The sequence below is a fragment of the Juglans microcarpa x Juglans regia genome, chromosome 4S (genome assembly GCF_004785595.1).
Source record: "Juglans microcarpa x Juglans regia isolate MS1-56 chromosome 4S, Jm3101_v1.0, whole genome shotgun sequence".
In the NCBI taxonomy this organism is placed as follows: domain Eukaryota; kingdom Viridiplantae; phylum Streptophyta; class Magnoliopsida; order Fagales; family Juglandaceae; genus Juglans; species Juglans microcarpa x Juglans regia.
Window position 1 is genome coordinate 14,666,120 of NC_054601.1, and position 26,559 is coordinate 14,692,678.

Sequence of the window (26,559 nt, forward strand, 5' to 3'; positions counted from 1 at the left end):
CAAATTGACATGAGTTCACAATAAAAGTAATTTTACAATCTAAGGTACCATGTCAAGCCGTGTTAATTTATAGATTTACTTTTATGAGATTTTTTGTGGCTAAAGCATTTTTCTATTACTATTAGTATTATTTTTTTAATTTTGCTTTGTAGCATGAATAATAGGTACATGATCTTCCTCTATCTTCACAAATACATGAGCACAGATCAGAACTTCAAGTACCTCTGCTTTCATGCATGCACTATGATTGATCATTATTCAAGAAGCCATTAATTCCCCATAAGCAGAATCTGCATAAGATCAGATGAGAACATGATGTACTGCGACGTATTTGGTTGGCATATAATTGTCATCCACCTACCCAGCAAAGGCATGTTAAGGAAGCTTACCAGATTTTTTTTTTTTTTTTAAATTTTTTTATGAACTTATTTTATTTTATTTTATTTTTATTAATGAATGCTTGGATTAAAGAGTGAGACCACCCACCTCTACCATAATTCATGAGCTCCACTTTTTATATTTTTGCTTCTGGCACGAGAATCACATGTATTCCTTTAGGAGAGTGGAGTTTTGTAACGACGCATAATGCGATGTTGTTAAGAATTTTTATCTGACTTTTTATTAGAAGAGTTGTCCTATTTGGCCACATGATTGTGAAGACGAGGCAATAGACATCCCCAACAGTTATTTCAAGACAAAATGCAGTCACTACAATCATCATAGCCTACAGTTATGGAACTACAATCCTACTCTTGGATTGTATAAAAACCATCGCTTTGTGCAGCTCCATTTTAGTAGGAAAGGGTCGGAAACATTTATTCGTTTTCATTGTCCATTTCTTTTTCTTTTTCTTTAGTGTTGCACTAGTTAAGAAAAGGTGTTTGTGGAGACCCCCTACCCCTTATTCATGTATTTCTGTTTCTCTTAATTATAATATCGAGTTTGCTTAGAAAAAAGAAAGAAAAGAAAGGAACCCCATTTTTATTTTGTCATAGATATTTCAGCTAACTAATCTTACACACACACACACATATAAAGAGCAGCAAAATGTCGTCTTCTTCTATTTTTATTTTTTTAAAAATAAAAATTAGTAACCGGTGGACATGTGCACCTCTATATTAAAATTAATAGTCAAGAGCTTTCAAAATTCCGTTATAAAATCATCTTAAAAAGCCTAGCTAGGTAATCCTGGTCCTGACTTGATGTCTCATGCAACAAATACGTAACACAAGAATGCGTTTCACACTGGCTGCTTTGGGATAGATCCAACATCTCTGCCCATGAAGATCATTTAATATTAAGGAGATTTTACTTTGCACTCCCAAATTACAACACATTCTTAATTTGTTCTCCAAACTATGAAAACTTCAAATTTTGTATACAGACTACCAATGTTTTTAATTCATGCCCTTCACCTGGTTGAATTGTTTTACATACAACAAAGCTATTAAGACTTTTGAGTAAATTATGTAGAATATCCTGAAACTTAGTAGGAAATTAAAAAGAGTAAAATTATAATAAAAAAAAAACAGAAAAATGGCCATCAACGCCAGCCACTAGTGACCATCTATTTTTTCAATTCCTGATTTTTTTTTTGTCATTTTTAATTTTTTTCTAGGTTATTGTTATTAGTAATATTTTTTTATTGTTTTTTTTTTTTTAAAAATTATATGTAGAGATTTTGGACAATTCATTCGAAAATTCTAAGGTTTCGTTAGAGTTGAAGGGAAGGTCTAAAGAAAATCATGTGGAATAACAGGACTTGGATGGTATTAGGATCTGAAATTCCCATTTCGGACTTTCCCAAGTGAGACACTACATTTAGTGAAGGGTTTACTACCCTGCTACTCTGCCTCCCAACATATACCGTTGAACGTGCTCATAGTATAATTATATATTTTTTTTCTTTCAAACATTTTTTAAACATTTAAATATATATATATATATATACACACACACACACACACATATACACACAAATTCACTAGTTTAAACATTTAATCAATTGCTTTTTGCTTGTATGTATTGGAGGTGCAATAATGTAGATCATTGACCGGGCAAATGAAAATCAAGATATTTCCACAATTGCCCCATGTATTCGTGTGTTTAGATCAGTTAAAATTTCCTGAAACGGTTTCTGTGAGGCTTCGCAATTCTGACTTCCAAATTCCTTTCCCGATTAATAACAAGATGAAACCTGGAGTCGAAGAAAATAAATAAATTATGGAACTAGTGGTAGTAGTCTAGTAGATAGATGTATGTTTAATGGGCATAAGACAGTAGAGATTAGAGGAGAATGGTACCTTGTTGGGAAAAGAAATCACCACTAAAATAACTAATGAACTTCGCGAAAAACTTATCGTTCGGGAGGAGGTTGGAAATAAGGATGCCTTAAAGCCTCATCAACACTAAATCTATCCTCCTAGAAATTCACAAGCATTTTAAATTCCCATTACATTTAGCTATGCATCAAGTTTCCAAGCATTTTAAATCCCCATTACATTTAGCTATGCTATGAAAAACTTACCGGATCCCAAATTAATAGATGGCGCACTAATCGCAAAGCTGATACATTTGGAAACCTGTAGACATCGTGAAAATAAGATATTTTGATGAGCTAACATTCCCAAGAACTAGACAATAATAATAAAATGATGTGTACTAGTATCGAAGAGATGCATAGTAGCATAGACAGACCCTAGTTTCAGAGGATCTCTACTCTTTATCTGATTGGAAAAAAATTCTTCAGAGCATTTCCAGGAGGCTGGTGAAAGTCCAACCTGAAGATGAAAATTTTATTAGTAGATGTAGAGACCACGAAATATACACATGGATTATATACTTTGACCAGAAAACTTTTTTCAGCACTGTATTTTGCAAAAGGATAATATTCCACAAAGCTATTATTAGCTATGCCCAACTCAAAGTTCATCTGGAAAACTCCCCTCCACCACAGGGGGACAGGTGCCTTCTGTTGGCTTAGGCTACGTTTGGGTAGTGAGGTGATCTCAGATGATCTATGAATAGTAGTGGAGTGATCTCAGCCTTAAATCTATTTTCATTAATGAACCACCAGAGCTGCATGTCAAGCCCTCACCTAGAAGGACACTGCATCATCAGTTTGCACTATAAATAAATAACATCGTTTGGTTACACAAACCATCTCAACTCATCTCATTATTACAACTTTTCCCAAATTCCTATACAAAATACAATAAACAATTCAATTTTTTCAAATCCCAAAACAAAAATAATATTAAAAAAATAATATTCAAATAATATTTTATTCAACTTTCAACTTTCATATCATATCATCTCATCTGTGTAACCAAACGAAAAGTATAATGCTCAAATTCAAAAATCACCTAAAAGTATATTTCATGCACTTTTTAAGCCCAGCCACTCTGAATGAATGAACAGTCACTCTTATACATAAAAGGCAATGATGTAAATTCCAGTTCTAGAAGGGCAATATCATTAATCAGAATTAGCCCAAAAGCAATAAAACAAACACAGAATCTCAAATTCTCCCAAAAGATAAAGAATAAGCAAAGGAAAGAGGAAGTGCCAAATTAATATCAATAACACTTTCAATCAATAGAGTCCAAGTAAATACAATACAGAACTAGCAACCTAAAGTATTGGACAACTCAAAGTCAAAAATACATTTATATCACGTTAGAGAAAAACTATAGAAATTTCCGATAATGAAGCCAAAATAAGAGCCCTTCAACACAGAATAGTAATGTAATACCGTGTTCACTCCATTTGCATAACACACAAGCTTCTGGAGAAGTTTATATGGTATTTTGCTCTAATTGTTTCCAATATTTAAAACAAACCAACTTGGAATAACAAATCATTGATATCCAATTTTATGCAGAATTATTATAGATTGAGGTGAAATTTCTATTTAATTTCTTTACCTACTAATAGCTACAAACACCTTCCCATTGTTCTAAACATGAATTACAGTTGTTCCAGTATGTAGGCAGATACCATGATCTAGCTTGAGACCCCAAACCATGCTTATAACCACCAATTAAAGTATTAGAAAATCTACGTTAGGAATTAAGCATGTCAGTAACAAGGTTCTCAAAATAAAATCTATTTCTGAAGCAAAGTGAGGGCAGAATATGAAGTAAAAAGAGTGAACAGTACATTCGCACACTAACAAACACAGGAGAACCCTTGGCAATGAAAAATAGTATGTTGTTACACTTAAACAAACCTTACGATGGCACTTGGCAATAAAAGATGGTACACTTACTGGGTCCATTGAGTGCTGATGTTTTGAGGAACTCCCAGAGATTAAGATACACAATTCCATGAATGATCTAAGTCTGTCATCATCAACAAGTTTCAATAATCACTCTCAAGAAGTTCCTAAAAGAACAGACCAAAAGAATTCACTCCCAGAGATTAAAATGTTACCCTAGACCTAGTTGCAAATCTTACTTGCACAGTTCTTAACTTTCCTATCGACTCAATCCATTAGTTGAAGGAGTGGGAACACCAATGACAAAATTATTTGGGATAATTTAGCGTACACATACAAGAAATTTGTCATAGCAAATCTTTTGTCTTGAAGCAAGACTACAAACTATAAGAAAATGGAGACTAAGGCCTCGTTTGTTTTCAGGAAACTTCTGAACTCATCTCATCTCATCTAATCATTACAACCTTCCCAAATTTCCATACAAAATAAAATAAACAATTCAACTTTTTCAAATCCATATGTTCTAACAATATTTTATTTAATTTCAACTTTTATCTCAACTCATCTCATCTCATCTGTAAAAACAAATGAGGCATAAAACTCTACCCCCCATGACTCCAAAACTAGAGAGTGGGACCGGGAGCTGCAGACTAGTTGACTCCAAAAAGAGAGGTTGCCAGTGGTGAAGTTACTTTGAATGCAGAAACATGCAAAAACATAATTTATTTTTGATAGGTAGAAACATGCAAAAACTTTATAACAGATGTTAGAGTATAAAGACAAACATAACTAGAACTAGAAGCCACAATAAATTGACTAGATTAGGAAGATGAGAAAGAGAGGGTGAAGATTTTGGGAACTTTCAGGTGAAGGAGAAACAGTGAGATAAAGGCTGGTAAAGATTAGATACAGAGTATCCAGTATTGTAAATAAGAATTTAACTTCAATTAAAACCTAGTATAAACCATGTCCTTCACAACCTCCAATAAAAAGCTAACACATCAACATTTTATTGAAAAACACATAACTCCCATACAAAATTAAAGCTCTTCAAGGAAAAAAACAAAAATTAAAAACGGTGGACAGCCATTCACAAGGAGTCTTGTGCCACCACAAGGAGTGCCCCATGGGTGGCTAGCCATCCCATTTGGGGTGTGACCGTCCACCCCGGGGCCAGGTTGGTGAGATCGACCCCAGTTGGGGTGATCTGCTACCACTCCGGCACCTGAGGTGGCAACCCTAGGATGGCTGGTGGACTAGCTTTTTTTGTTTTTAAATAATCTGGTGTGGTGCATTTCTTTTTAAAGTGCAGAAGCTCTAGGTGGCACATACTTAAAGAAAATGGTTCAAAATCTAGGATATAGGATGTGATTACATGGTTATGAACTGTTGCTGCAGGGACATGCACAAAATCGCCATTACATGGCAAGATCTCAGACAATGAAAGCATCATGCCTAACACTAATAACAAAATAAATTAGTTATATCCTCCCTAAACATTTCTTAGCAGTTCAACGCAGTCAGATTTAGCATTATGCTATTAGGCAGCTACAGAATGATCACATTGATTACTGCTACATTGCTAGGCAGCCTTGCACCTAAATCGGAGAGTCATCTCCATATGAGAAATCAGAGTCTCAAAATTTTATTTTCAAGCATGCCAATGGTTGTATTTAACGATGAAACTATCAGTACGAGCCATTCAAAGTTCCATCTGAAGAAGAATTTGACCAAATATTAAAGTCTTGTCAAGTGCAGAACTCACTTATATGCAAGCTCTTTTAGGCCTTCATTCCAACCCTTAAGATGCTGGTCTAAAAGAGCACGTGTTAAAGCACTTATCTGAAAAACATTTGGTGATCCTAGGATTAACTCTAACATCACAACACCAATGCTCCACATATCATACCTGTCAAATAAAACCAGAAATGGTGAATATCAGTGCAAAAATCCAAATGATATTAAATCCAATTAATGAAGATGAACTTGCAGCAAAAGTCCATAAATTCCATGCATTCTTGAAAAATCAACCAATAAAGCTAACTTTACAATTGGTATTTTGAAGATTGACTTACTTCAAAGTTGTACTTATTGGCCCATGATAGAAACTTGCATTGAGAAGTGCTTCAGGTGGAGCATACTCGTAAGTTTGTTCAGCTCTGAGGTAACCCAAAAATCAATATATGGATCACATAAGATATTAAAACATAGATAAATAAGAATTAAAAAGCTTTCAAATAGAAAAGAGATACCTAGAAGGTCCAGTGGAACCATAGAAATGCTTCATTGTGAAATCATCTATTGCACTACCAAAGTCAATAATGCGCCTGAACAATTGGAGAAAAAGGGATTAACCCCTTTTGCAGCATGGATAAATACAAAAGCGCAGTTTCAGTAACATTATTATACATCAAACAACAACGAAGCATTGATCATGAATGCTCTCTAAGTTGAATGAAAGAATAGTGTGCAAATGGATGCATACCACCAAACAATGATTACTTTTTAGGTTACATTATAAATAGTCTGGAGAAGTAAAGAAGCAATTTCAAATGAGGCACCGGAATATTTCTGTGACAAATAATTGCTCTCTAGGTAAAACCGCTTTTTCTGGTGGGCAGCCAACCACTCAATATTGGATCCAAAAAAAATGGTCAAACCAGCTGGAGAATAATGAGAAGACCAACCCAGTCCATGTGAAGTACATCTTGGGCCAATTCACTAGGTAGAATTTCTATTCCTCCCCAAATCATCCCATAAGAAATCTCTCAGCAACTTCTCAACAAAATGCTATAATCAATGTTATCCTGTCTCCCTTGGAGAGATACATCCTCTCTCATCTGACCAATCGACATTCAAGTTTCTCATCACACGGATCAAGTAAATCATCGGCTTTTCACCGATATGACGTGGCCCCTAGAACTTGTTTGCACCCAAGGATTTGAACCCTAGACCTAGAGGGGCATACCACTAAGAGCAATGCCCTTGCCACTTGAGCCAACCCCTAGGGTAGAGTCAATTCTGAAAGACAAAACACCACCTTATGGAAATGCATTGAGCTATACAATTGCACTGTTACACCTCCAGAAGCCGCACCTCCACATATGCAGCAAAAAGTCCTAATGTCCTAATCGCATGCCTTTTCAAAGGCTAACTTAAATAGAGCACCCATCTCTGATCTTACTCTCCTGTCCAAACATTCATTAGTAATAAAGACGAAGATCAAGAATTTCCCTTCCCCAATACACACTTTTGAAATTGAGAGAATTTTTCCCAACACCAACTTCAATCTATCAGCGAGGACATCAGTGATGATTTGTAAACTCAGCTCTAAATACTTGTGTTTGAAGTCTTTGATGTCAACGACCCTCACACCTTTTTTTTACCTCACCTTCTTCAGAATAAGGATAATATTGTCACATTAAGGCTTTTGACAGTTCTTCCATCAGCATGAAAGTCACGAAAACCCTGATTACCTTTCACCACCTCCCAACAACCTTGGAAAAAGTCCATGTAGGATACATTAGGTACTAGGGCTTTATCAACATTCATTTCTTTTACCACTGCTTGAACTTCAGTTTTCCCAAATGGCCTTTCCAAACAACCAGCTTCTTCCTCTGCCAGTACCTGTAAAGCCAAGCCATCCACTTTTGGTCACCAGCAGTGTTCAGTGCATCGTTTCAAGTAAAACTATATAATCTGCTCCTGAATCTCTTCTTGTTGGAAATTTTTATGCAATTTATGCTCAAGTAGTCCATAGAATTCTTTTGTCGGTGCGTAGTCTATAGAATTCTTTTGTCGGTGCAAGTAAGCCACCTGGTGGAAAAACAACTAGTGGCCCTCTCTCAATCACAAGACGCCAACCACAAGGCACTTAATTTCAATCTCGAACAAATCTCCTCCAAAAGGGTAAGCCTCTCCACCTCACTACTAGTGAAATCCTTCCTCACTATTCTTCAATTCTAATGCCCTTTCCTCTTTCAAATCTTCAAAGGAACTGGGTTCAACCAGAAAGAGCTTCTTCTGTTTCCTGACATTGTCAAATGCTTTGCATGTTCCAAAATGTCAAATTGGCTTTCAGAGCCGTTAATTTGTGATAACAAACATAACTAGGGAATCCTAGAAAACGATATGAAGTCAAACTTTAAGTACCTATAGCACTTCTAAAAGTGCCCACAGTCCAAGAGAATGAGAAGTGGGGTGAGCAGTCTTGGATGTCTTCGTTGGGCCACTTCTAGAAACATTTCCCATTTGGAAGAAATAAGAAATCTATCAATCCAAGGCTATGGAGACATATCCTGGTTACTCGACCATGTAACCACTTTCCATTGGAGGAGCAATGAGGTTATATTTAAAACAATGCTGAGAATTCCACCATAAATAGACTAGAGTGCCACAGCCGACATTTCACTTAGAAATTGGATAACACTGAAATTTCCCCCAATGCAACACCATATTTCCCACCATCTAATCATTTATGCCAATTCATATCATAGAAGTTTCTATTCTGATTAGAGTTAGGACCATAAACCCCAACAAATTTCGCACTCTAGTCAATGTTGTCGTTTGGTTTCTTGAAAAACATATTCCCTTAACAAATTTCGCACTACGAGGTATTTTTCTTCAACATTCAAGCCTCTCACATTCCAAGATAGTATCCTCGGCTTCATGTGGGACTAAAGCACCCTTCCCTTCATCATTGTTTGCCTAGAACTACCCGAGTCAGAACTAATAAAGCAACTCAGACTTTTTAACTTTCTATTGTCTATTCTAGAGATAGCCCTTGAATCCTTCAATTTATAATAATTTATTTTTTAATTGGTCAATGTTCTCTCTAACAAAACGACAACACCCATGCTGGAAGTGAAGAAACTTGATGTATTGCCGAGACTTGGGGGAGTTTCTGGGTTTGCCGCCAACCCAAAACTTCAAATGGTGACCATGGCCCCACCTCTCATGACGAAGAGAACCAATTTTCGGTATCTCTTTAGGCACCTTATGGATCAACACATATCTTTGGGCAAGGTGGTGACAGCAAAAATGGAGCTGTTGAGAAGGTATGGAATTTTTATGCTAGAGATGGTGTGGAGGAAATGATGGGGTTGTCGTTGGTGCCTGCCGAGGAGGAATATTTAGGGCCTGGTGCACAGTTTGGAGCTGAGTCTGGGGAAGATGTTTTCCCCCTAATATCTCTTCCACCGATCAACAATATAGCTGGTTAATCATCGGATTGGGTTTTGCAAAAGGTTAACAATATACAACAGTGCATGGGGATTACATGTGGAGGATTTGAGGACCAATTCACAACATTACTAACTGCAATTGAGGCGGATCACTTAATTGGAACAAAATCAAGATCTAAGAAGCACAGGGAGTTAAAGTGTCTTACTTGGGCAATCAACCATAACGCTAATGGACGTAGTCCAAGTCAAGGGAGGGCAAAACCAAGATCTAAGAAGCACAGGGAGTTAAAGTGTCTTACTTGGGCAATCAACCATAACGCTAATGGACGTAGTCCAAGTCAAGGGAGGGCAAAACTAGTTGTATTCTAAAGCCCAAGATTTTAACTTGGAATGTTCAGAACTAAACGAGTTTAATAAGTGTCCCCAAATTAAAAACTTGCTCCGTTCATGGAAAATTGATATTGTGTATTTTCAGGAATAAAAATGGAATATATTTCTCACAGTATTGTTCGGAGTTTGTGGAGTTTCCAATATGTAGGATGGCCCTATTTAGCTTCTGAGGGAGCTTTGAGTGGAGTATTAGTTATGTGGGATACAATGGTGGTGGAGAGAGAGTTCAGAAGTGTGCTGGAGAGTTAACGGTGGCTTGCTTTTGTAAAAAATGTGGTCAATGATTTCAAGTGGGCCTTTTCCAGAGTTTATGGGCCAAACCAGGATTAGTGGGACATGCCTTGGAACATTGGTGGTTGCTTCAACATTACTCAATTCCCAAGTGAGAGATCGGGGGAGGCATGTCTTTGTCCCAAGCAAGAGATTGGAGGATCATTCACATGGTCATCCAATCGGGCTTGGTCTAGATTGGATAGGTTTCTAATTTCTCCCTCTTGGGCTTTGTTCAGATGGTTTCCCTATTGTGGGCTTAATGTTCATGGTTTCCTTGTATCTATTTCTGCTTCCTAGCTAGATGCTTTCTCTTGTATACATTTAGTGTACTTGGCTATGCCTATTGATATTAATAAATTTTTACTTATAAAAAAGGCTATCTAATGGGCCTCTGATTTTAATAGGCCAAGGAGATGTGAGTATATGAAATATATCGAGCTGATTGGGCCTTTTTATGCTGTGGATCCCCAAGCCCACTTCCACAATATTTAGAAGATCACCTTATCATCTCTAGCAACTTTGTCTTCATAGAGAGCAAGGAGCTATGCAACATCTCTAGTGACAACCTACACGGGGAATCTTTGATTGATCGGCTACCTTGGACTGACCAACAACCTTGGAATGACCTTCTCTACTTCTCAAAATCCTTGGGATTACCAACACTGCCCTTGTACAAAATTTCAAGTTGCTTGTGGCATGTGACCCTTCATAGCCTTGGTATAGAACTTAGGGCTGAACAGAAACCGACGCAACCGGCTACCATCGAAGCAAACCGACCGGCCGCATCAGGAACCGGCTGAAACCGGTGGATAACCGGTTGGCATGAGGTGGTTTTTTGCTCAAACCGAAGTTGGTCGGTTCTGTCCCGGTTTGAACCACTGTCAAACCGCCGAACCGGCCTATGGTATATTAGTTTCAGTTTTAATATATATGAAACTGAAACGAAGTTAAACCAAACGGCATCATTTTAGCCTTAATGTATGCGAAAAAAAAGTGGAACGACGCCGTTTGATTTAAATCAAACTGCGTTGTTTAGATATTATATCATCTTCAACCTCCCTTCTTCTTCCCCGATCGATTTCTAGTTTCTCTCATCCTCTCTCTCCTCTGCAACTCTCTCTCTCTCTCTTTCTCTCTCAGACCACCATTGCCGCTAGCTCAAACCGAGAAACCGACCGTGAACCGCCGGAGTCTACACGGCCGGTTTCTCCTCTCCATCGACCGGTTACAGCCGATTGCTCCTCCATATTTCCTCTCGTCGGTCGGCATTGGTCTTGTCCAAAAACCGCACCGAAGGCGTTGGTTTTCACCCCTAATAGAACTATTGGTTAGCCATCATAGGTAGCGCTTCTAGCACAACTTCCATGGCCACCCAAATATGTGTCTTGTTGGAATTCCTTTGCCCAACTTGTGTCTTTCATGGAGATACAATTCTTGGAATATAGCCCACAAATGTCCAGAAGAAAGATGGAAAAGTGAACAGCTGGGAGTGGGAATAAGGCTCTAGCCCATAGCCCTAGCCCTAAACTCCTTCCTATTATCAAATGCTGAACTAAAGAAGGGGTAGGATAGACATAGCTACTCCTTCACCCCACAGCTCAAAGCCTCAAACTTTGCATGTTGTTCCTGATCCAACCACGAATTTATGATCTATACCATATGCATGCATACATTTGTACATATGATAAAATCGATCAACTTCTCAAATTATAGACACAAGCTCATCAAAAGCGCCTATATTTTGATTCTCTAACAGTCAATGTTAGAAGCTAATGACGTTTAAAGTAAATGAAAAAAGAAAATTCCAAGTGAAATACAATAAAGGTAGGATATACTCGACGGTACATTTTGGTGGTGACATTCTTATCTCCAGTTGGACTTTCTTTTAGGCATCTCCCCGTGTCTTGATCTTCAAAACATATGATCATGTTCTCTTTCAAATATAAAAGAATTCCATGTTAGCTTATTCAGCCAAATATTAATCCTTATAATTGAGCAATGCAAAATCATGCTAACATAAGGCAATGTCCATTATATATGCGTGTGTGGCATTTCATCACATTAAATACAAGTCTCTAACTGACATGAAAGCAACTAAAGACTGGAAGTCACTCCACAAACTTAAGCATACATTTCATCAGAAAACCAAACATGTGAGTTTTGGCCATTGAGGTAAAACATGCAAGATTGCAAACAGATGGGCGGTGAAAGTTGCAAAATCATGCAAAAGTATGTCAGTTTGTTTTCTTTAAACTCTTTTCATAACCAAATAACTGGATAACGTAGGACCTTACAATCGAAATAATGCTGATTAACCAACAGGAGAAAAAGAATGGACTAATGGAGCTCAGATTAACCAATGCCAGCCAATTGGTATCTGATGACAATATCTAAATGTGTGTATTTACATATCAAATATATACATATATAAATATATATTTATAATGCAATGCACACTATACATATATATATACACACACATACACACTCCATTAATTGATAACTGGCTCTATCATAAGGCAAGTATACCCTCACCGGGTTTGATATCCCTGTGGGTGATATTGCGATCATGACAGGACTTGATCCCCAACAACTGAGCACATGAAAAAGATTGTGTCAGATATCTTTTTTTTTATAAGTAGAGCGTGTCAGATATCTAAATGAGCACAACAGGCAAAAGAGAAAGAAAACTACTAAAAACAGGACATATCTGGTACAAATCCAAATTCAAACTTATAAAACCTACTTCAATCAATAAAAACACATGGATAACCTTTTTTTACAGTGCCTTTTATTAAAAGAGTAAAGGAACACAAAGGCTGCCTAAATGCAATGAGGAATAGAGATCACTGTCACAGCTACCCAAGTACATAGGGAGGATACAAAGGAAACACCCAACTAACAAGAAGAAGAAAAAGAGCAGAAGTCTTTGAAGTCTGGAATTCAAGTGATACAACGTTGTGGTAGGTAGCCATCCAAACATAAAAGGTGGTGAAGATAGTGCTTTTAATTCCAAAAACATATGGGCTAGGGCTTTGTTAGGTTCATTTTCCTAGATGGGCTTTAATGTTCCTTGTATGCTAGGTGTTTTCTCTTGTCTACATCCTATATACTTGGTCAAGCTTATTGGTATTAACAAAATTTTACATAAAAAAAAAAAATCCAAAAACATCCTTTCTCAGCCTTCAAAAGTTCAAGCACTGCACTCTTGCCAAATACACCACAATAAGTATAGGGGGACCATCCTTTGAATTTCTATGCCTTACACAGGGATTCCATCAACAGCTCCTCTCGTTGAGGTATAACCCACTCAATCTCAAATATTTTAAATATTACCACCCATAACTCAACTCACAATGTTGCAAAAGCTGATCAATGCTTTCCCCATTTTACTTACACATGGTAGACCTATCCGATACCATAATGTGCCTCTTTCTCATGTTATAGGTGGTTCGGATCTTTCCTAGGGCTGCCAAGCAAACCATAAAAAAAAAAAAAAAAAAAAGCTTTGAAAGTGCATTGGTCCTATGAATACATTTCCAAGGAAATAAGGAGCCAAATGAAGAGATGAACACATTGAAATAAGATTGACCTGAAAGAATACAATTCATTGAAGAATGAATAGAACATTTAAATTTTCAATCATGTGGCAATGTCGTCTCAAAATTAATAGTCTTCTGCACCCTAACCTGTAATACCCAAACCCTACTACGTAGGTCCTTACGTCATATATTAATTCTTTAAGTTAAATATTTTGAGATAAAGACTTTTCTTATTTTCTTATTTTATCATTTATTTTAAAGATGGGTGTGCTTTTATTTTCATGTGGGTTATTAAATAATTCAAGGGTATGATTTTTATGATTTTACAATATTTTCTTTCAAGCCCTTTAATTTTATTTACTCAAGAAATGACCCAAACTCTTTTTACCATTGGATGGATAGGTAAAGGAAATATCTCCTCACATTTGATCTCCACCATTCATTCCGTAGCTTATGGGATAAGCTTGATCAAATTCATTGAATTTTCTCCCCTTGAACCTGTAGCTTCCTCAACAAGCCAATTAAATCTCCTTTCCTTCTCCTACATGTCAGCTTCCAAGGCAAGTAAGTAGTTTCCTTTCTCATTTCCCTTACACCCGTCGGTCCTAAGGCAAACAAAAAGAGAAAACTTCTTAAGTGTTCCTTCCTTCACACGAGAAGCCTCTCGGTTTCCACTAGCCGCGCGATTCCTCTCTTCTCTTCAAGCCGATTCCTTCCACTTCCTAAGCTTAAGATCTCCACCGAAATTCTTCAAGGAAAATGACTTTGTAAGTGAGTTCTATGATTCTAGCTTCTAGTTTGGGATCTTGGATCTATGGGTTTAACCTAGGGTATTTTTTAAGAAATTTCCTGCTTGTGTTCCAGCTTTTGAGTCTTCGGATTTCCTCTTCCTCTTCTAGTCTGCTGGTTGTTCCCGTAGCTTGAAAAGGGAGCCAAGTCAGGTGATGCTCTTTCCTTAAGATTTCTTGCGATTGAGATTATGCTAAGCAAATTTGTGCCATGTATTTGGGGGTTTTCGAATTTTTTGTGTTAGCCGATCATTATGTGGTAGTCTCTAGACAAATTCCTCATTTGTTTCCTCTAATAGTTGTTCTAGTTGGGTGGTAACCGAAAGCTCTGTTTTTTTGGCAAAACCGAGCATATTGAAGCTGTTTGTGCCGTGTATTCTTCTACCCCTCGAAATTGGTATTTTCTACTTAACTTGGTTAGTCACAAGTGATGATTAATTGATCTGTTTATATATATATATATATATATATAGATGAAGAAGCCATGGGTCATGCTCTGTTTGGTGTTCCAGCCGTGTGTTTTGCAAGGCAGATTTTGTAGTCTTTTCTTGTGTTTTCTTGAGTCTAAGCCATGTTTAATTATGCCTTTATGTGTTAAATTAATGGAGTTGAGGTTTATAGTTTTAGATATACTTTCCTCAAGCTTATGGCCTAAGTAAGCCACTAAGAAATTCTAGTTTAAACTCGCAAACTTGTTTTAGGAATTTTAGTTGCCGAGTGTTGTACCCCTTTTGTTATGCTATGTTTTCAGAAAATATATGAGGCTTTTCTTAAGTTTTCTACAACTCTAATATTGCTTAATTGTGTAGTTGGGATTTTGGTTAAGAGAGGGATGTTTAAGACCATGAATGGACTAAGACTTGCTAGTTGCCCATGTACTGCAGAATTTCTGAAATATGTTCTGTTATGAAGCCTAAACCAGCCCATTTCATCACTTGTTCAATTTCACCCTTTTTGTTTAATCAAAAATAAATTTTAGTATGAAAAACTATTGAAGAACAAGTGACAAAAATCAACCCTCTTGTGGGCATTGGCCTTTTGTTGGACTTACCTTCCAAATGATGTTACAAAGCTATCAAATGCCCTCTTTAAATGAAAATTCCAGACTTGTAGCACTTCCTTGTTCCCTCCCATTCTTAAATAAATCCCTACCATCTATACATTCCTAACTTATGATTTCTACCTATCCTTCATATAGAAAACGATGGCCTTTAAAAAGGGACAACAAGCAAGTTATGTACTTTCATGGGTTTCTTGAATGTCAGAACGAGGATATTAATATTTTGGCTTAGTGCCATGTATAGTGGATAGCTAAATGGGTTAAGGAAAAACACTTTAATTCCAACTTGAAATTTAAGTAAGCATGTAGGGGTGTCGAATAGTAAAGCTTAAAATAAAATGAATATTAATATGTTTATCCCATTTCATTGAATAGGAGTTTATTTTCAAGATTCAAGGAACCTACTTGTAAAGCATCGAGGTAAGTAGCTATGACTATGCTCCTTACACAAAGCTCTCTTATGGAAGAATGTCTCTCTCTCTTTTCAAATGTTCTTCTAAAGAAAGAATAAATGTATACATATTATGTACAAGCCTTTCTTGGTAGCCCCTGATAAACACCCTATTGATTATAAGTGTGTGTATGTGTATATGGTAATGCATCATGAAATTTTATACATGCTCTCTTAAATAACTACTCCTTATTTATATGTAGTATGACATGAAACACTTTTTCAAAGAAATGCATATGCATTTGGACTAAGGAAAAGATAATGAAAATGTTTGACTGCAAAGAAAGGAAAGAAAAGGAATGAGAGCATGAAAGTACGTAATGGCCATATGAATGAAAGGGTACCAAAGGAATAGGCAAATTGCAATGTCGGATAAGTAATACTGGTAGTGCATCCAATGCAACCCCCTATGAAAGGGATTCCCAACCTGTGGCCGCGGGAGGAATCCGGGTCTAAAAGACCGCTAACCACAACACACGGGGCGTAATGGTGTGTACCGGCCAAAAAAAGTGAAACGTAAAGTAAAGTCATTTCTTAGAGATGTTTATGGATGAAAGTATAATTATGCTTTAAACCGTTTATGCATGAAAGTATAGTTATGCCTTAAATCATTTGTGCATGAAAGTATAGTTATTCCTTAAACTATTTATGCATGAAAGCATTGTCAAGAACTAGCAAATGTTTATGTATGCATAAAGAAAGATTATGTGATTAATAACTTAACTGTATGGTGTACTGCTTACTGAGTATTAGACTCATTTTGTGTTTATGTTTTAAAAGTCCAGGTATGGATGAAGAGGCTATGGAGCTGGGCACTGCCGAGGAGGGAGGGGCTGATGCTTAGAGTTCCCCTGTCGGTTTGACTTTGATGATAATGGTTTATGTTTTATGTTTTTTATGATGGGTCTCGTGTTGGGACGTTTTGTTGGTTTATGTATGCATGTTTTCAAATAAAGATTATGTGATTAATAACTTAACTGTATGGTGTACTGCTTACTGAGTATTAGACTCACTTTGTATTTATGTTTTAAACGTCTAGGTATGGATGAAGAGGCTATGGAGCTGGGCACTGCCGAGGAGGTAGGGGCTGATGCTTAGAGTTCCCCTGTCGGTTCGACTTTGATGATAATGGTTTATGTTTTATGTTTTTTATGATGGGTCCCGTGTTGGGACGTTTTGTTGGATTAACTTTAGACAATATGTCTTTGGGCATGATGTAAATACTATGGTGGGGTGATGGTAATGGTGTAACTTCTATGGTGGGTTGATGGTAACCCCACATACGATGGTTTAATGTCTTTTTGTATGTGTTGTAGGGACTGAGTCCCCTCTTATTTAGGACTAGTTATGTTTGGTGAATGAATGATGGACTCTAAGAGTCCTTTATTTAGAATATTGAACAAATCGTCTATTAGGTGTTTCTTTTAAACTAGAAGTACAGAGTACATGCATGACATGTTCACACATATCCTTTATTACCCTCGTAGAAAAAAAATATATAGGACTAATAATAATAAAGAAAGAACAGGTCATGGGTCATGGCCTTGTCCTAGGTTAGGGTGGGGTTGTGACATAACCCCAAACCGCCTGCGAACCTCATTGGAAGATCATCCTCCCTGCATGTTATCATATTTGGCTCCCACCACCATTTGCCACACCATTTCCCTCTTTCATAGAATGCCTTCAAAGCAATTTTCCCAACAAAGCTTTGTCGAAGAATAATGTTTCAAATCCCCAATCCACCCGTCCCACTTAACTAGGTGAAACTTAAACTCATTGCCTAATCCTCCCACAAGAAGTCCCTTTGAAGCTTATAAAAAATGGCAGGCTATTCACACAAGCATAGGGAATAAAAACAAGTAATAAATAGGAAGATTGGAGAGAGTTCCCTTGATCAGTGCACCCAAGGATTCAAGCCTTAGACCTAGAAGGAGCATACTACTAAGACCGCTAAGACCAAGGCCCTTACTATTCGAACCTCGTATCCATTTCTAGCTTCTAGCTTCTAACTTGCAATTAGGTGTTGTCCTTAGGCTTCACCCATGTACTTAGGCTTTGCCTGTTTACTTGATTCAATAAAATTTTATTTCACTAATAAAAGAAAACATGATCAAGATAAACTTGTCCAGCCAATAAGAAACATAACTCTAACTATGAGATAAGGATAAGCTTCTATGAGATTTGTTAACACAAGCCAAGCAACAATTCCTACAAAATATAGCAGCATAGAATCTAAAGAAGTAAAAAATTGATAGATTGACTAGGTTTCCAAAAACTTCATGACAATCAACAATCCAAAACCAGTATTGCAGACATACCAACTGCCATATAAGACTGCGCATTTCCTGTTGTCCTGCTTCCGTAGTCTTCAACCAATGCCACCATTTTGAGGGACGCAATATCTGAACGTGTTTTACATGTTCAACCCCTTCATCAGCATTATTATCTACATCTTCCACTGTATACATAAGCTTCGACAAGGACACACCTTCATGTCGAAATACAAGCCATATTTCATTAGATCGAGATTCGAAAGACTCTACATATCTTGCAATATGGTTCAGACCTTCTTCATATGCAACCCTTTGAGTTCTAAATTTGTTGAGAAATACATTTTCAAAACTCCAAGTGTTTTCATGGACCATTGTATCATTTGTCTCTAATGGGTCAGATATTCCCAGCTGTGATTCATCCACAACAGTATTTGAAGTTCCAGCTGATAGCAAGCCTCCAAGGCACTTAGATGCATTTAAGAAAACTTCACCAAAATGCTTCTCCCGTAGACCACTTAAGTAAACGGCGGCTCCCCTCTCCACCTATTCATGGCAAGCAAATAGTCATCCATGCTAATCTTGATACATATTCCATAGCAAATAAAACTGTTGTAGAGATGAAAAGACATCAAGGATCTACATGCAATTCTAAAGTTTCAAAGTTAGTTTAAAAAAATATTACCATTACACGTTTCAAAATGAACAAGTTCTCATCAGCAGGATCAGCCTGACTATGAGTAGATGAACTATGGTTTGAGTTAAAATGAAAAGAATTAGGTGAGATATAATTGTTCTTTCCATAACAGTTTGAACCATTGTTTTCTTGACAACAATCCCAATGAAAAGCCAACCACACTTCACCATATGATCCCCGACCAAACCTCTTCTTTAGTTTGTACCTAACAACCACAAAGGAAAGAGTGCTTAAGGATATCTTCTCCAAGAACAAAAAGAAGAGTGTGAACTTCATGTATGACACCGAAAACAGTGAAAATAAGCATACAGGATTTATATTCTCTTAAATTGGTTTGCATACAATGAAATAACCAGGCCATTAATAAGTTAATGGTCCATATTAACCTAGGCCAGCCAGAATGTTAAATGCATCAATGAGCAATACTAGCACACAATCATCATCATGCATCCCTCATTTTAGCACATCATAGTATGACCACATCCACGGAAGGAACTCAGCCAACATATTTCTAAAACAATAGTGAAATAAATTTTTTATAGATTGCACATTCTGTAATATTCTATATCCCATTAAAATTCCTTGTGCTGCATTTTCATAACATGTCATGTTGGGTTGAAATTAATTTCTCCTGCATTGTCAGCTAAATTGGTAATTTGCCCTTTTGTCAGCTAAAAAAAATAGCACCACTTTGACCTACATTTTTCCCCTTTTATCTGATACACTTTTTTTTAGCTTTATTAGTCAATTTACATCTGCCTCAGGACATACAAGCTTATTAGAGCTCTAACACTGGAACTGCTCTTGCATCTGCCCCTTTTCATAGGGTATTACTGTACGATTTGCATTTAAGTACAGGGCTTTGTGCAGATAATTTATGACAATGGTTCCATCATTTAGAGCTCTAGTCATGCATTCCAATTGTTCAACAAAGTGCCCTATGCGACAAACTTATTAAATAAATAAATAAGGAAAAAATTTCATGTCATCCAATAAAACACTAGAATGAATACTCAGTGTATTGGACATTGTTGGATATAATTATCATTTTCCATTTATGAGGAGCATCTCAGATAGAGAAGGCTAAGTAAGTGCTTCCTTAACATGATCATAATGATTACTGTTAGTACATTTAGACATTGATGAACACAGCAGAGGTGCATCACATGCCTTTTGGATCTTTTATTATTATTTTTTTACATGCATAATTGCTTATGTCAAAATTGAAGCACTTTAAAGTACATACACTCATAAGGCTAAAGTTTTAACGATAAAGTTAATTATGAAAAATAAATCAGACAAAACGTACCTCAAGTCCGGCATTGCATACTCAAATGATCCATAATTTGAACCAGTGTCATGGAGTGGAATCGACTGAAGCAGACCAAGAAAACTAGCAAAGCCTTCAGGATTTATGCACTGATCTTTAGCTCCATCAACAGTCATACCAAGGTAGAAGCACAAACTCTGGTCATTATGCAAATCTAAAGGTCCACCTAAAATCAAAATTACAAAGAAGAAATAAATTAGCTGTTGTTAATAAATAAGTGTTATTAGCAAAAATAAGGCAACTGTCTGACTATCAGATTCAGATTTTGTAAGCACCAAATATCATTGCATTGAGATTATGCAAGACTGTATCTAAATCTAACAATGTATTATTAATAAAAATATCAGACAATATATTGATATTACAGCAAAGGGAGATGGATTAAAAAAGGAGACTAATGCACATTAATTTTTTTTTGATAGGCGTGCACATTAATTTTAAAACAAAAGAAAAAATAGAGTAACTTAATATGCTTTAAATCCAATTTGCTGAAAGCAGTCCTAGAGGTAACACATGGCAGCATACAATTACAAAAGAAATACAAAGGATTAAATACCCTCGTGAGACCTTCACTTACCACACTGTTGATCAAGGGCCTCAGGTAGAGCCTGAGGTAGGTCATACATATAGTCTGTCTGGTCATCCTTTCCAGCTTGCAATGGGTAATCCATATGTTCATCAAGGTTCTCAAATAAATGAAAATAGCCAAAATTGCAATTTTTCCTCTTGACCTAGAGCAAGAAACGCAGCCACTATCACTCATGCAAATCTTTCCCAAAACAAATGGTGAAGGAATTAATTAATTCAATAATGGTCTTATTATGAGGACCCAGAATTCTTTCTTTCAACCACAACAATTTCTAGATCAATAATGGGGAAACGCTAGATCACTTGCTACTTCATTTTGTGGTAGTCAGGAGTCTATGGTGAACTTATTTACTAGAATGGGATTAGCATGGGAAATGAATGCCTAGAAGGTTGGTGAATTTCCTAGCAAGTTGAAAGGACCTTCAAGGTAATCCACAAGTAGCAGAAATATGGAAAATGGCTCCCATATGTCTTTTGTGGTGCATTTGGAGGGAGAGTAATGATAAAAGTTTTGAATTACGGGCAAACAAGGATGAACTTTAAGTCTTCTTCTTCAACACGTTGTTCCTTTAGGCAATTGCGATAGATTTTAATGGCCAAGTGCCAATGACTTTCTTGCTCCTTTGGGTTATGCATTCTAGTTTGGTGGATCTTCTAACACCTTGAAATTGGCAGTTTGGTAGTCATCTATTTATGTTGCTATAGAGAATGACATATCTTTGGAGAGAAACAAATGATCATAATTTCAAGGCAGCCGGGTAAAAGTACATTCTAGTGCAGAGTGTAAAGGACTGAAGTGCTTTGCTTTTGGTTTACCAAAGCACACTTTTGGAGCTTTTTTATTGAATTTAGAGCTCATAAAAGCGTGTTTTTTTTAATTTTGTTTGAAAAAAAATAGAAAATATCATTTCAAGACTCCGAAAATGATGTAGACAAATTTTTTTAAGTATTTAGTTGATATTGAAGATCATTTATATACCATGGTGCCACATGTTTCTGCATGTGATGTATATGATTTGAACCCGATATAATAGTCCAAGTTGGCTTTCCAGATGGATTGATATTGGACTGCTTACGTTAGTATAGAAGTCAATACCTACAGGTTCGTGAGCTTTTTTTCATGGCCCTTTTGCTATATTTCAATTCAACCATGTACTTAAATTTGATTGTGGTTATCTATTATTATAGATGTGTATATTTAGCAAAGCACAAGAGAATTATATAAAATGCTTTTTGTATAGGTGAGAATTATATAAAATGTTATGTTTAAAATTAATGTAATTAGATGATTACTTAATTGTCATGTTGCATATTACTCTAACATATTGAGTAAATAACTCAATAGGCTAAGCATACTAACATCTTGCTTTTTAAACATTTTTTTCCTTGTATTTATAGATTGTTTGTTATATTATTCATCACATTTTAAAAAGTGCGCTCCAATTCAATGAGGCGTGCACTTTTGCTTTGTGCCTTGCGCCTAGGCTCTAGACAACATTTGTGCTTAAGTAGGCTAGTGCTTTGCTTTCAGACTTGGCAATAATATATAATACTAAGGCATCCAATCCAGAGAAACAAATGGATCAAAACAAAGAAAAAAAAAAATCCTTGGCTTTTTGACTTACCAATAATCTTTCAAACTTGGCCACAATTGGATGAGTATGGTCCAATTCCACTAGGTCAGAAGTGGTGCCTTCAGCTGATCAGGGTGACAATAGTAATGAGTACAATAGCAGATAAACAATCATCACAATTAGCATATACACAAATATACAAATTTGTTATATAGTCAACAAAGAAATCATTCAATATAATCCACATCACTTGATTCATCATCTTAAGTTTTTGACATGGTATCCACAACTTTAGACTATCACTTGTCACCACCAATACACCAAAAGTAGTTTTTTTTTTCCTTTTAGAAAAGGCAGTTCACAAAAATGAACAGCAAAAAACTAACTTGAATGTAACTAAAGGACACACATGCCCAAATAAAAAAGAGCCGATGTGCCTCATATAGACAACAGTCAGATATCAGTAATCATAAACTGCAAAGATGTAAATGAAATGCATAAAGTTAAAAAGCAGACACATAGTAGAGAAAACAATACAGTGATTTCTTCCTTTTACTACCAGTTAATATGCATCTTGGAAACCCAAAAGTTGCATCAACTGGGCTAAACCAGCCAGTTTAGACTTCTAATTCATTTGGTTAAGATGCAACTCAATGAAACAAAAGTATATAGCAAGGGAAAACAAAAAACAAAACAGGCATTTAACTTTAAAGCACCCCAAATTGGTTAACCTTGCTTTTAAACCAAAAAAATTCATAGCATTTTTTCCTTTCAAACAGAGCAAGGGCAAGTCGTGGGAAAAATGAATTCTGAAGTTTTGGGTTATTGATGTGGCAGTGGCTCTAGTACAAACTGAAAAAATAAAAAGCAGGCAGAGCCACCTGAGCGTTTATAACTGAACTTTAGAACTCCTGTTGCTGTGACATCTCTGTCTCCCTCTCCAACACACCTTTCATTCAGTAAATCTTCAGAAAAACCAAACAATCCCAAACGAACCACAACAGCTGCTAAATTATCCATACTGCCCTTTTCAAAGGCCGTGTTAACTAAACAATCAGCTAATGAGTACAAGCATGAAGCAGAAAGTTCTGATCTTGAGGTACCATGACTCTGCACTTCCCACAACAAATCACAAACATCCAGCATGCTCAACTTCTCAAAAATGCCATCAGATGCAGCCACAAGATAGCTATCATTCAGAGTCAGAGGTTGCCAATCTGTGACCTCTGGTGCAGATATAACACCAAAACTGAAAATAAATCAAATAAATATAAATCAGAAAAAAAAATTAGTTTTTTTTTTTTTTTTTTTTTTTTTTTGTGCAAGGTCAATTGAGGGTATTAGATTATAAAAAGGAAATAAATGCGAATAAACAGACCTTCATTATGATATCTTTTGGAAATTATAATGGGTCAATTGAGTTTTTCAACACAAAATGCATTTCAGAAATATTTATGATATTTTACAATGTTTGGTGCAGCTTCAAAACCTCAATCAACAAAAAGGCATTCCTGATCAACAGTAAACAAAGCAAAACAAAAGTGCAAAACAACTTTGATTAATTAAAGCTTCTCTTTGAAAGACAGTTTGAGCATGTTGTCCAAGCCCATCATTGGCTACCAAACCAACCACTGCACCTCCTGCTTAAGCTGTTGACAGCTCACTCAATGATACCGGCATTTTCCCAATCATCCACGCCGCCGACCTCAGCCAAGCCCCATTGACAAACCCACAACACCATGTGCTACCATTGTCTTTGCTGTTAGCTTCTGGATTCTTGATGTCTCTGACATGTTGCAAGGTCCATGCCGTGCCTTGTTCTCCAATCTTGATGGAAATGGCCAAAATAATATGGGCATTGCCAATGCATTTTGCTCATTCATACCAATCAGCAATAACCTCAGCTTTGCTGCCGAGTTGTGATTCTCAATGATGGGCAGGTTTTCTAGTTCATATTTTCAGGGATTATCGACCAAAGTTCATGATGACGAACGATTTTTAGGGTAATCCAATCAATACAAAATTTTTTCAAAATCATTTCAATAGTTCTGTCAAACAACTAAAAATTAGTCATTATTCCCAAAAATTTTATCTTTCTGGAAGAACTATTCTATGGCAAGAAAAAAGTGATTCCAAATCCACAAAATTTTTTCTGTTTGTGAATCTGACCTTTTAAAGGACACGTCGCCAATTGCTCGGGAAATTGCCAACTGACCATTTACTCGAGGCACACCACCCAACTCCAAAACATACCCACCAGCAGTTTCCACCCTCATCCTTTCATCATCTCTATCTGGATGATGATCTCTGGTCAATTCCTTGACATAAAAATGCACCAGTCCATTGGAGGAAGCTGCTTTGAAGTTGTCATAATCTGTTGCACGGGAAATAGCACCATTGCGTCGTTTCTCCCTGTATAGCCTTATAAGAGTCGCTGCAATCCACAACCACCATCATTTAAAAACCCTTTACTATGTTTTTGATCAAATGACAAGTAAAAGAATGGCATGTAATCAAACTTTGCATTCAAAGAATATGAACATGTGTAAAAACAGAGAATTAAACCAAGAGAATTTAAACCTTTAGCCTCTGCAGGAGACTGGAATTTCTCAGAGCACAGAAATGCCTTTGAATCTCCAATGTTGGCAACTAAAATTTGACCATCTGCTATTAGTATGACTGTGGCTGTAGAACCAGAATCAAGATGCCTTCTAGACGCCTCCTTCATGGCTCAAGTAAATGTATGTCAAATCAAGACCAAAAACAATGGATAATGCACAATAATTCTTAAACAAGCAAAGAAACATCAAACAGAACTTACCTTAGAAAAGGTCACATCAATGTCATGGATTGCCCTCAGCAATGCTTCCTTCAAAATTTCTAAGTGAAGCGAATCATCAAGATCCGCATGCCATGAATACTTAAACCTAGGAAAACAGTCAAAATCTAAAAATATCACTCCACAACATCTTTCCCGATTTAAAATTTGTGGTGAGACAAACATGCAAACGAACACCATTTACAGTATAAGGGAGCTGTACCAAAATAGAAGTTTCATGCTCTAAAAACTAACATCCGGGAAAATAAAAAGAACCAGATAACTAGTTCAAATGAACTGCTGTATGATTAGAAAGATCGAGTGTACACACGTCAACAAAACATCCCTCAGAGAATTATAATAGATGATCTCGAAAGGTAAAATACGAAAAATTGACCCTTCAACTTTTTAATGCGGAAAATGTGGAAAAAGTAAAAATAAAAATAATAACGATAATAGTAAAAATAATAACGATATTGACATGTGTGTATACTTAAACACGATCACTCTCATTCCCAAAACAAAAAACACGATCACTCTCCAAGATTCAAGTCATGCTGACCTAGTAGTTCTTTCATCCCAGTTAAGCACTCGAAAAACATCATATTCTCTCTTATCCAGAAACCTTCCGGCAGATTTCTTCGAAAACGTTGCATCCAGAAGGAAATACGTATGCAAAACGAAATACTCCAACAAAAGCTTGGAAGCCATGTCACTGGCATCAGCGCCATTATGGCCATCAAAAACCGCAACAATGCCGACTACAACCTCCTTAACCCCAATCTTACCTGCTCCAACATCAAATGAAGATTATATGGCAATTGCAAAACAGATAACGTAAAGACAAAACCTTATTAACGCAAAGAGTACACATTTCTCACAAAATTCTAGCGCGCGCGCACACAGAGAGAGAGCGTACCGGGGAAGGGGATGCGAATGTCGAGGGCACAGAGAGTGCGATCCTCCTGGGAGTTTCGGCGACCCTGAAGAGTGGCAGATTGGCAACGGGCGGTGGTCGTCCGTGAATCGAGAGGAGGCTTTGAGAGGTTCCATCGGGGGCATTTGGGGGATCGAAAAACCGCCGGAGCACCGCCCTCTTTGTAAACCGTCAAGCATGTGGAGGATTCTCCGTAAGAGGGCGTAATTGCATAAGAAAGAAATGCTATTATTATCAGGAATAATAATAGCTCAACTCTGGATGCTTCAATCATCCGCTACTGTAACATTGGCTATGGCGTCTGAATTCTGAAGTCTCGTCGATACTTGTTGCGCTAGAGATTTCAGGTTCGGAGTCGAAGAAGCAGCATCTTAATGTACCTTGGGCAGAGCTGAGAAGCGAAGACGAAAAGTGAAGGAAGAAATCTCCACTGGCAGGT

The 26,559-nt window shown here is 36.7% G+C and overlaps 1 protein-coding gene and 3 long non-coding RNA genes across 7 annotated transcripts; 3 read left to right on the forward strand and 1 right to left on the reverse strand.

Moving 5' to 3' along the window:
• Window positions 1-1,996: 1,996 nt before the first annotated feature.
• Window positions 1,997-26,551, reverse strand: LOC121262678. Of its 4 annotated transcripts, XM_041165263.1 has the most exons (21): window positions 26,103-26,550; window positions 25,746-25,971; window positions 25,187-25,292; window positions 24,946-25,087; window positions 24,535-24,799; window positions 23,247-23,614; window positions 22,417-22,490; window positions 20,781-20,934; window positions 20,183-20,369; window positions 18,862-19,078; window positions 18,225-18,722; window positions 12,601-12,658; window positions 11,911-11,998; window positions 6,472-6,546; window positions 6,295-6,378; window positions 5,985-6,128; window positions 4,271-4,343; window positions 2,698-2,780; window positions 2,528-2,582; window positions 2,304-2,422; window positions 1,997-2,197 (listed from the first exon to the last, which is right to left on the reverse strand). In XM_041165263.1, exons 1-20 carry the CDS (start codon window positions 26,392-26,394, stop codon window positions 2,357-2,359), a joined length of 3,255 nt encoding a protein of 1,084 aa, XP_041021197.1. In that variant the 5' UTR covers window positions 26,395-26,550; the 3' UTR covers window positions 1,997-2,197; window positions 2,304-2,356. The 4 variants fall into 4 exon arrangements, with proteins under 4 accessions (XP_041021197.1, XP_041021200.1, XP_041021198.1 ...); XM_041165266.1 differs by lacking the exons at window positions 25,746-25,971; window positions 26,103-26,550 and having other exon boundaries at window positions 24,946-25,014; XM_041165264.1 differs by lacking the exons at window positions 1,997-2,197; window positions 2,304-2,422; window positions 2,528-2,582; window positions 2,698-2,780; window positions 4,271-4,343 and having other exon boundaries at window positions 6,071-6,128; window positions 11,906-11,998; window positions 26,103-26,551.
• On the forward strand, window positions 2,787-22,407 carry LOC121262680. The gene is made up of 3 exons (XR_005940157.1): window positions 2,787-3,034; window positions 3,794-3,795; window positions 21,287-22,407. It is a non-coding gene; the product is annotated as an uncharacterized LOC121262680 (long non-coding RNA).
• Window positions 5,459-17,335, forward strand: LOC121262682. The gene is made up of 3 exons (XR_005940159.1): window positions 5,459-5,470; window positions 16,429-16,432; window positions 17,101-17,335. It is a non-coding gene; the product is annotated as an uncharacterized LOC121262682 (long non-coding RNA).
• LOC121262681 lies at window positions 14,205-15,918 on the forward strand. Its single transcript, XR_005940158.1, has 3 exons — window positions 14,205-14,374; window positions 14,472-14,548; window positions 15,831-15,918. It is a non-coding gene; the product is annotated as an uncharacterized LOC121262681 (long non-coding RNA).
• Window positions 26,552-26,559: the final 8 nt, after the last annotated feature.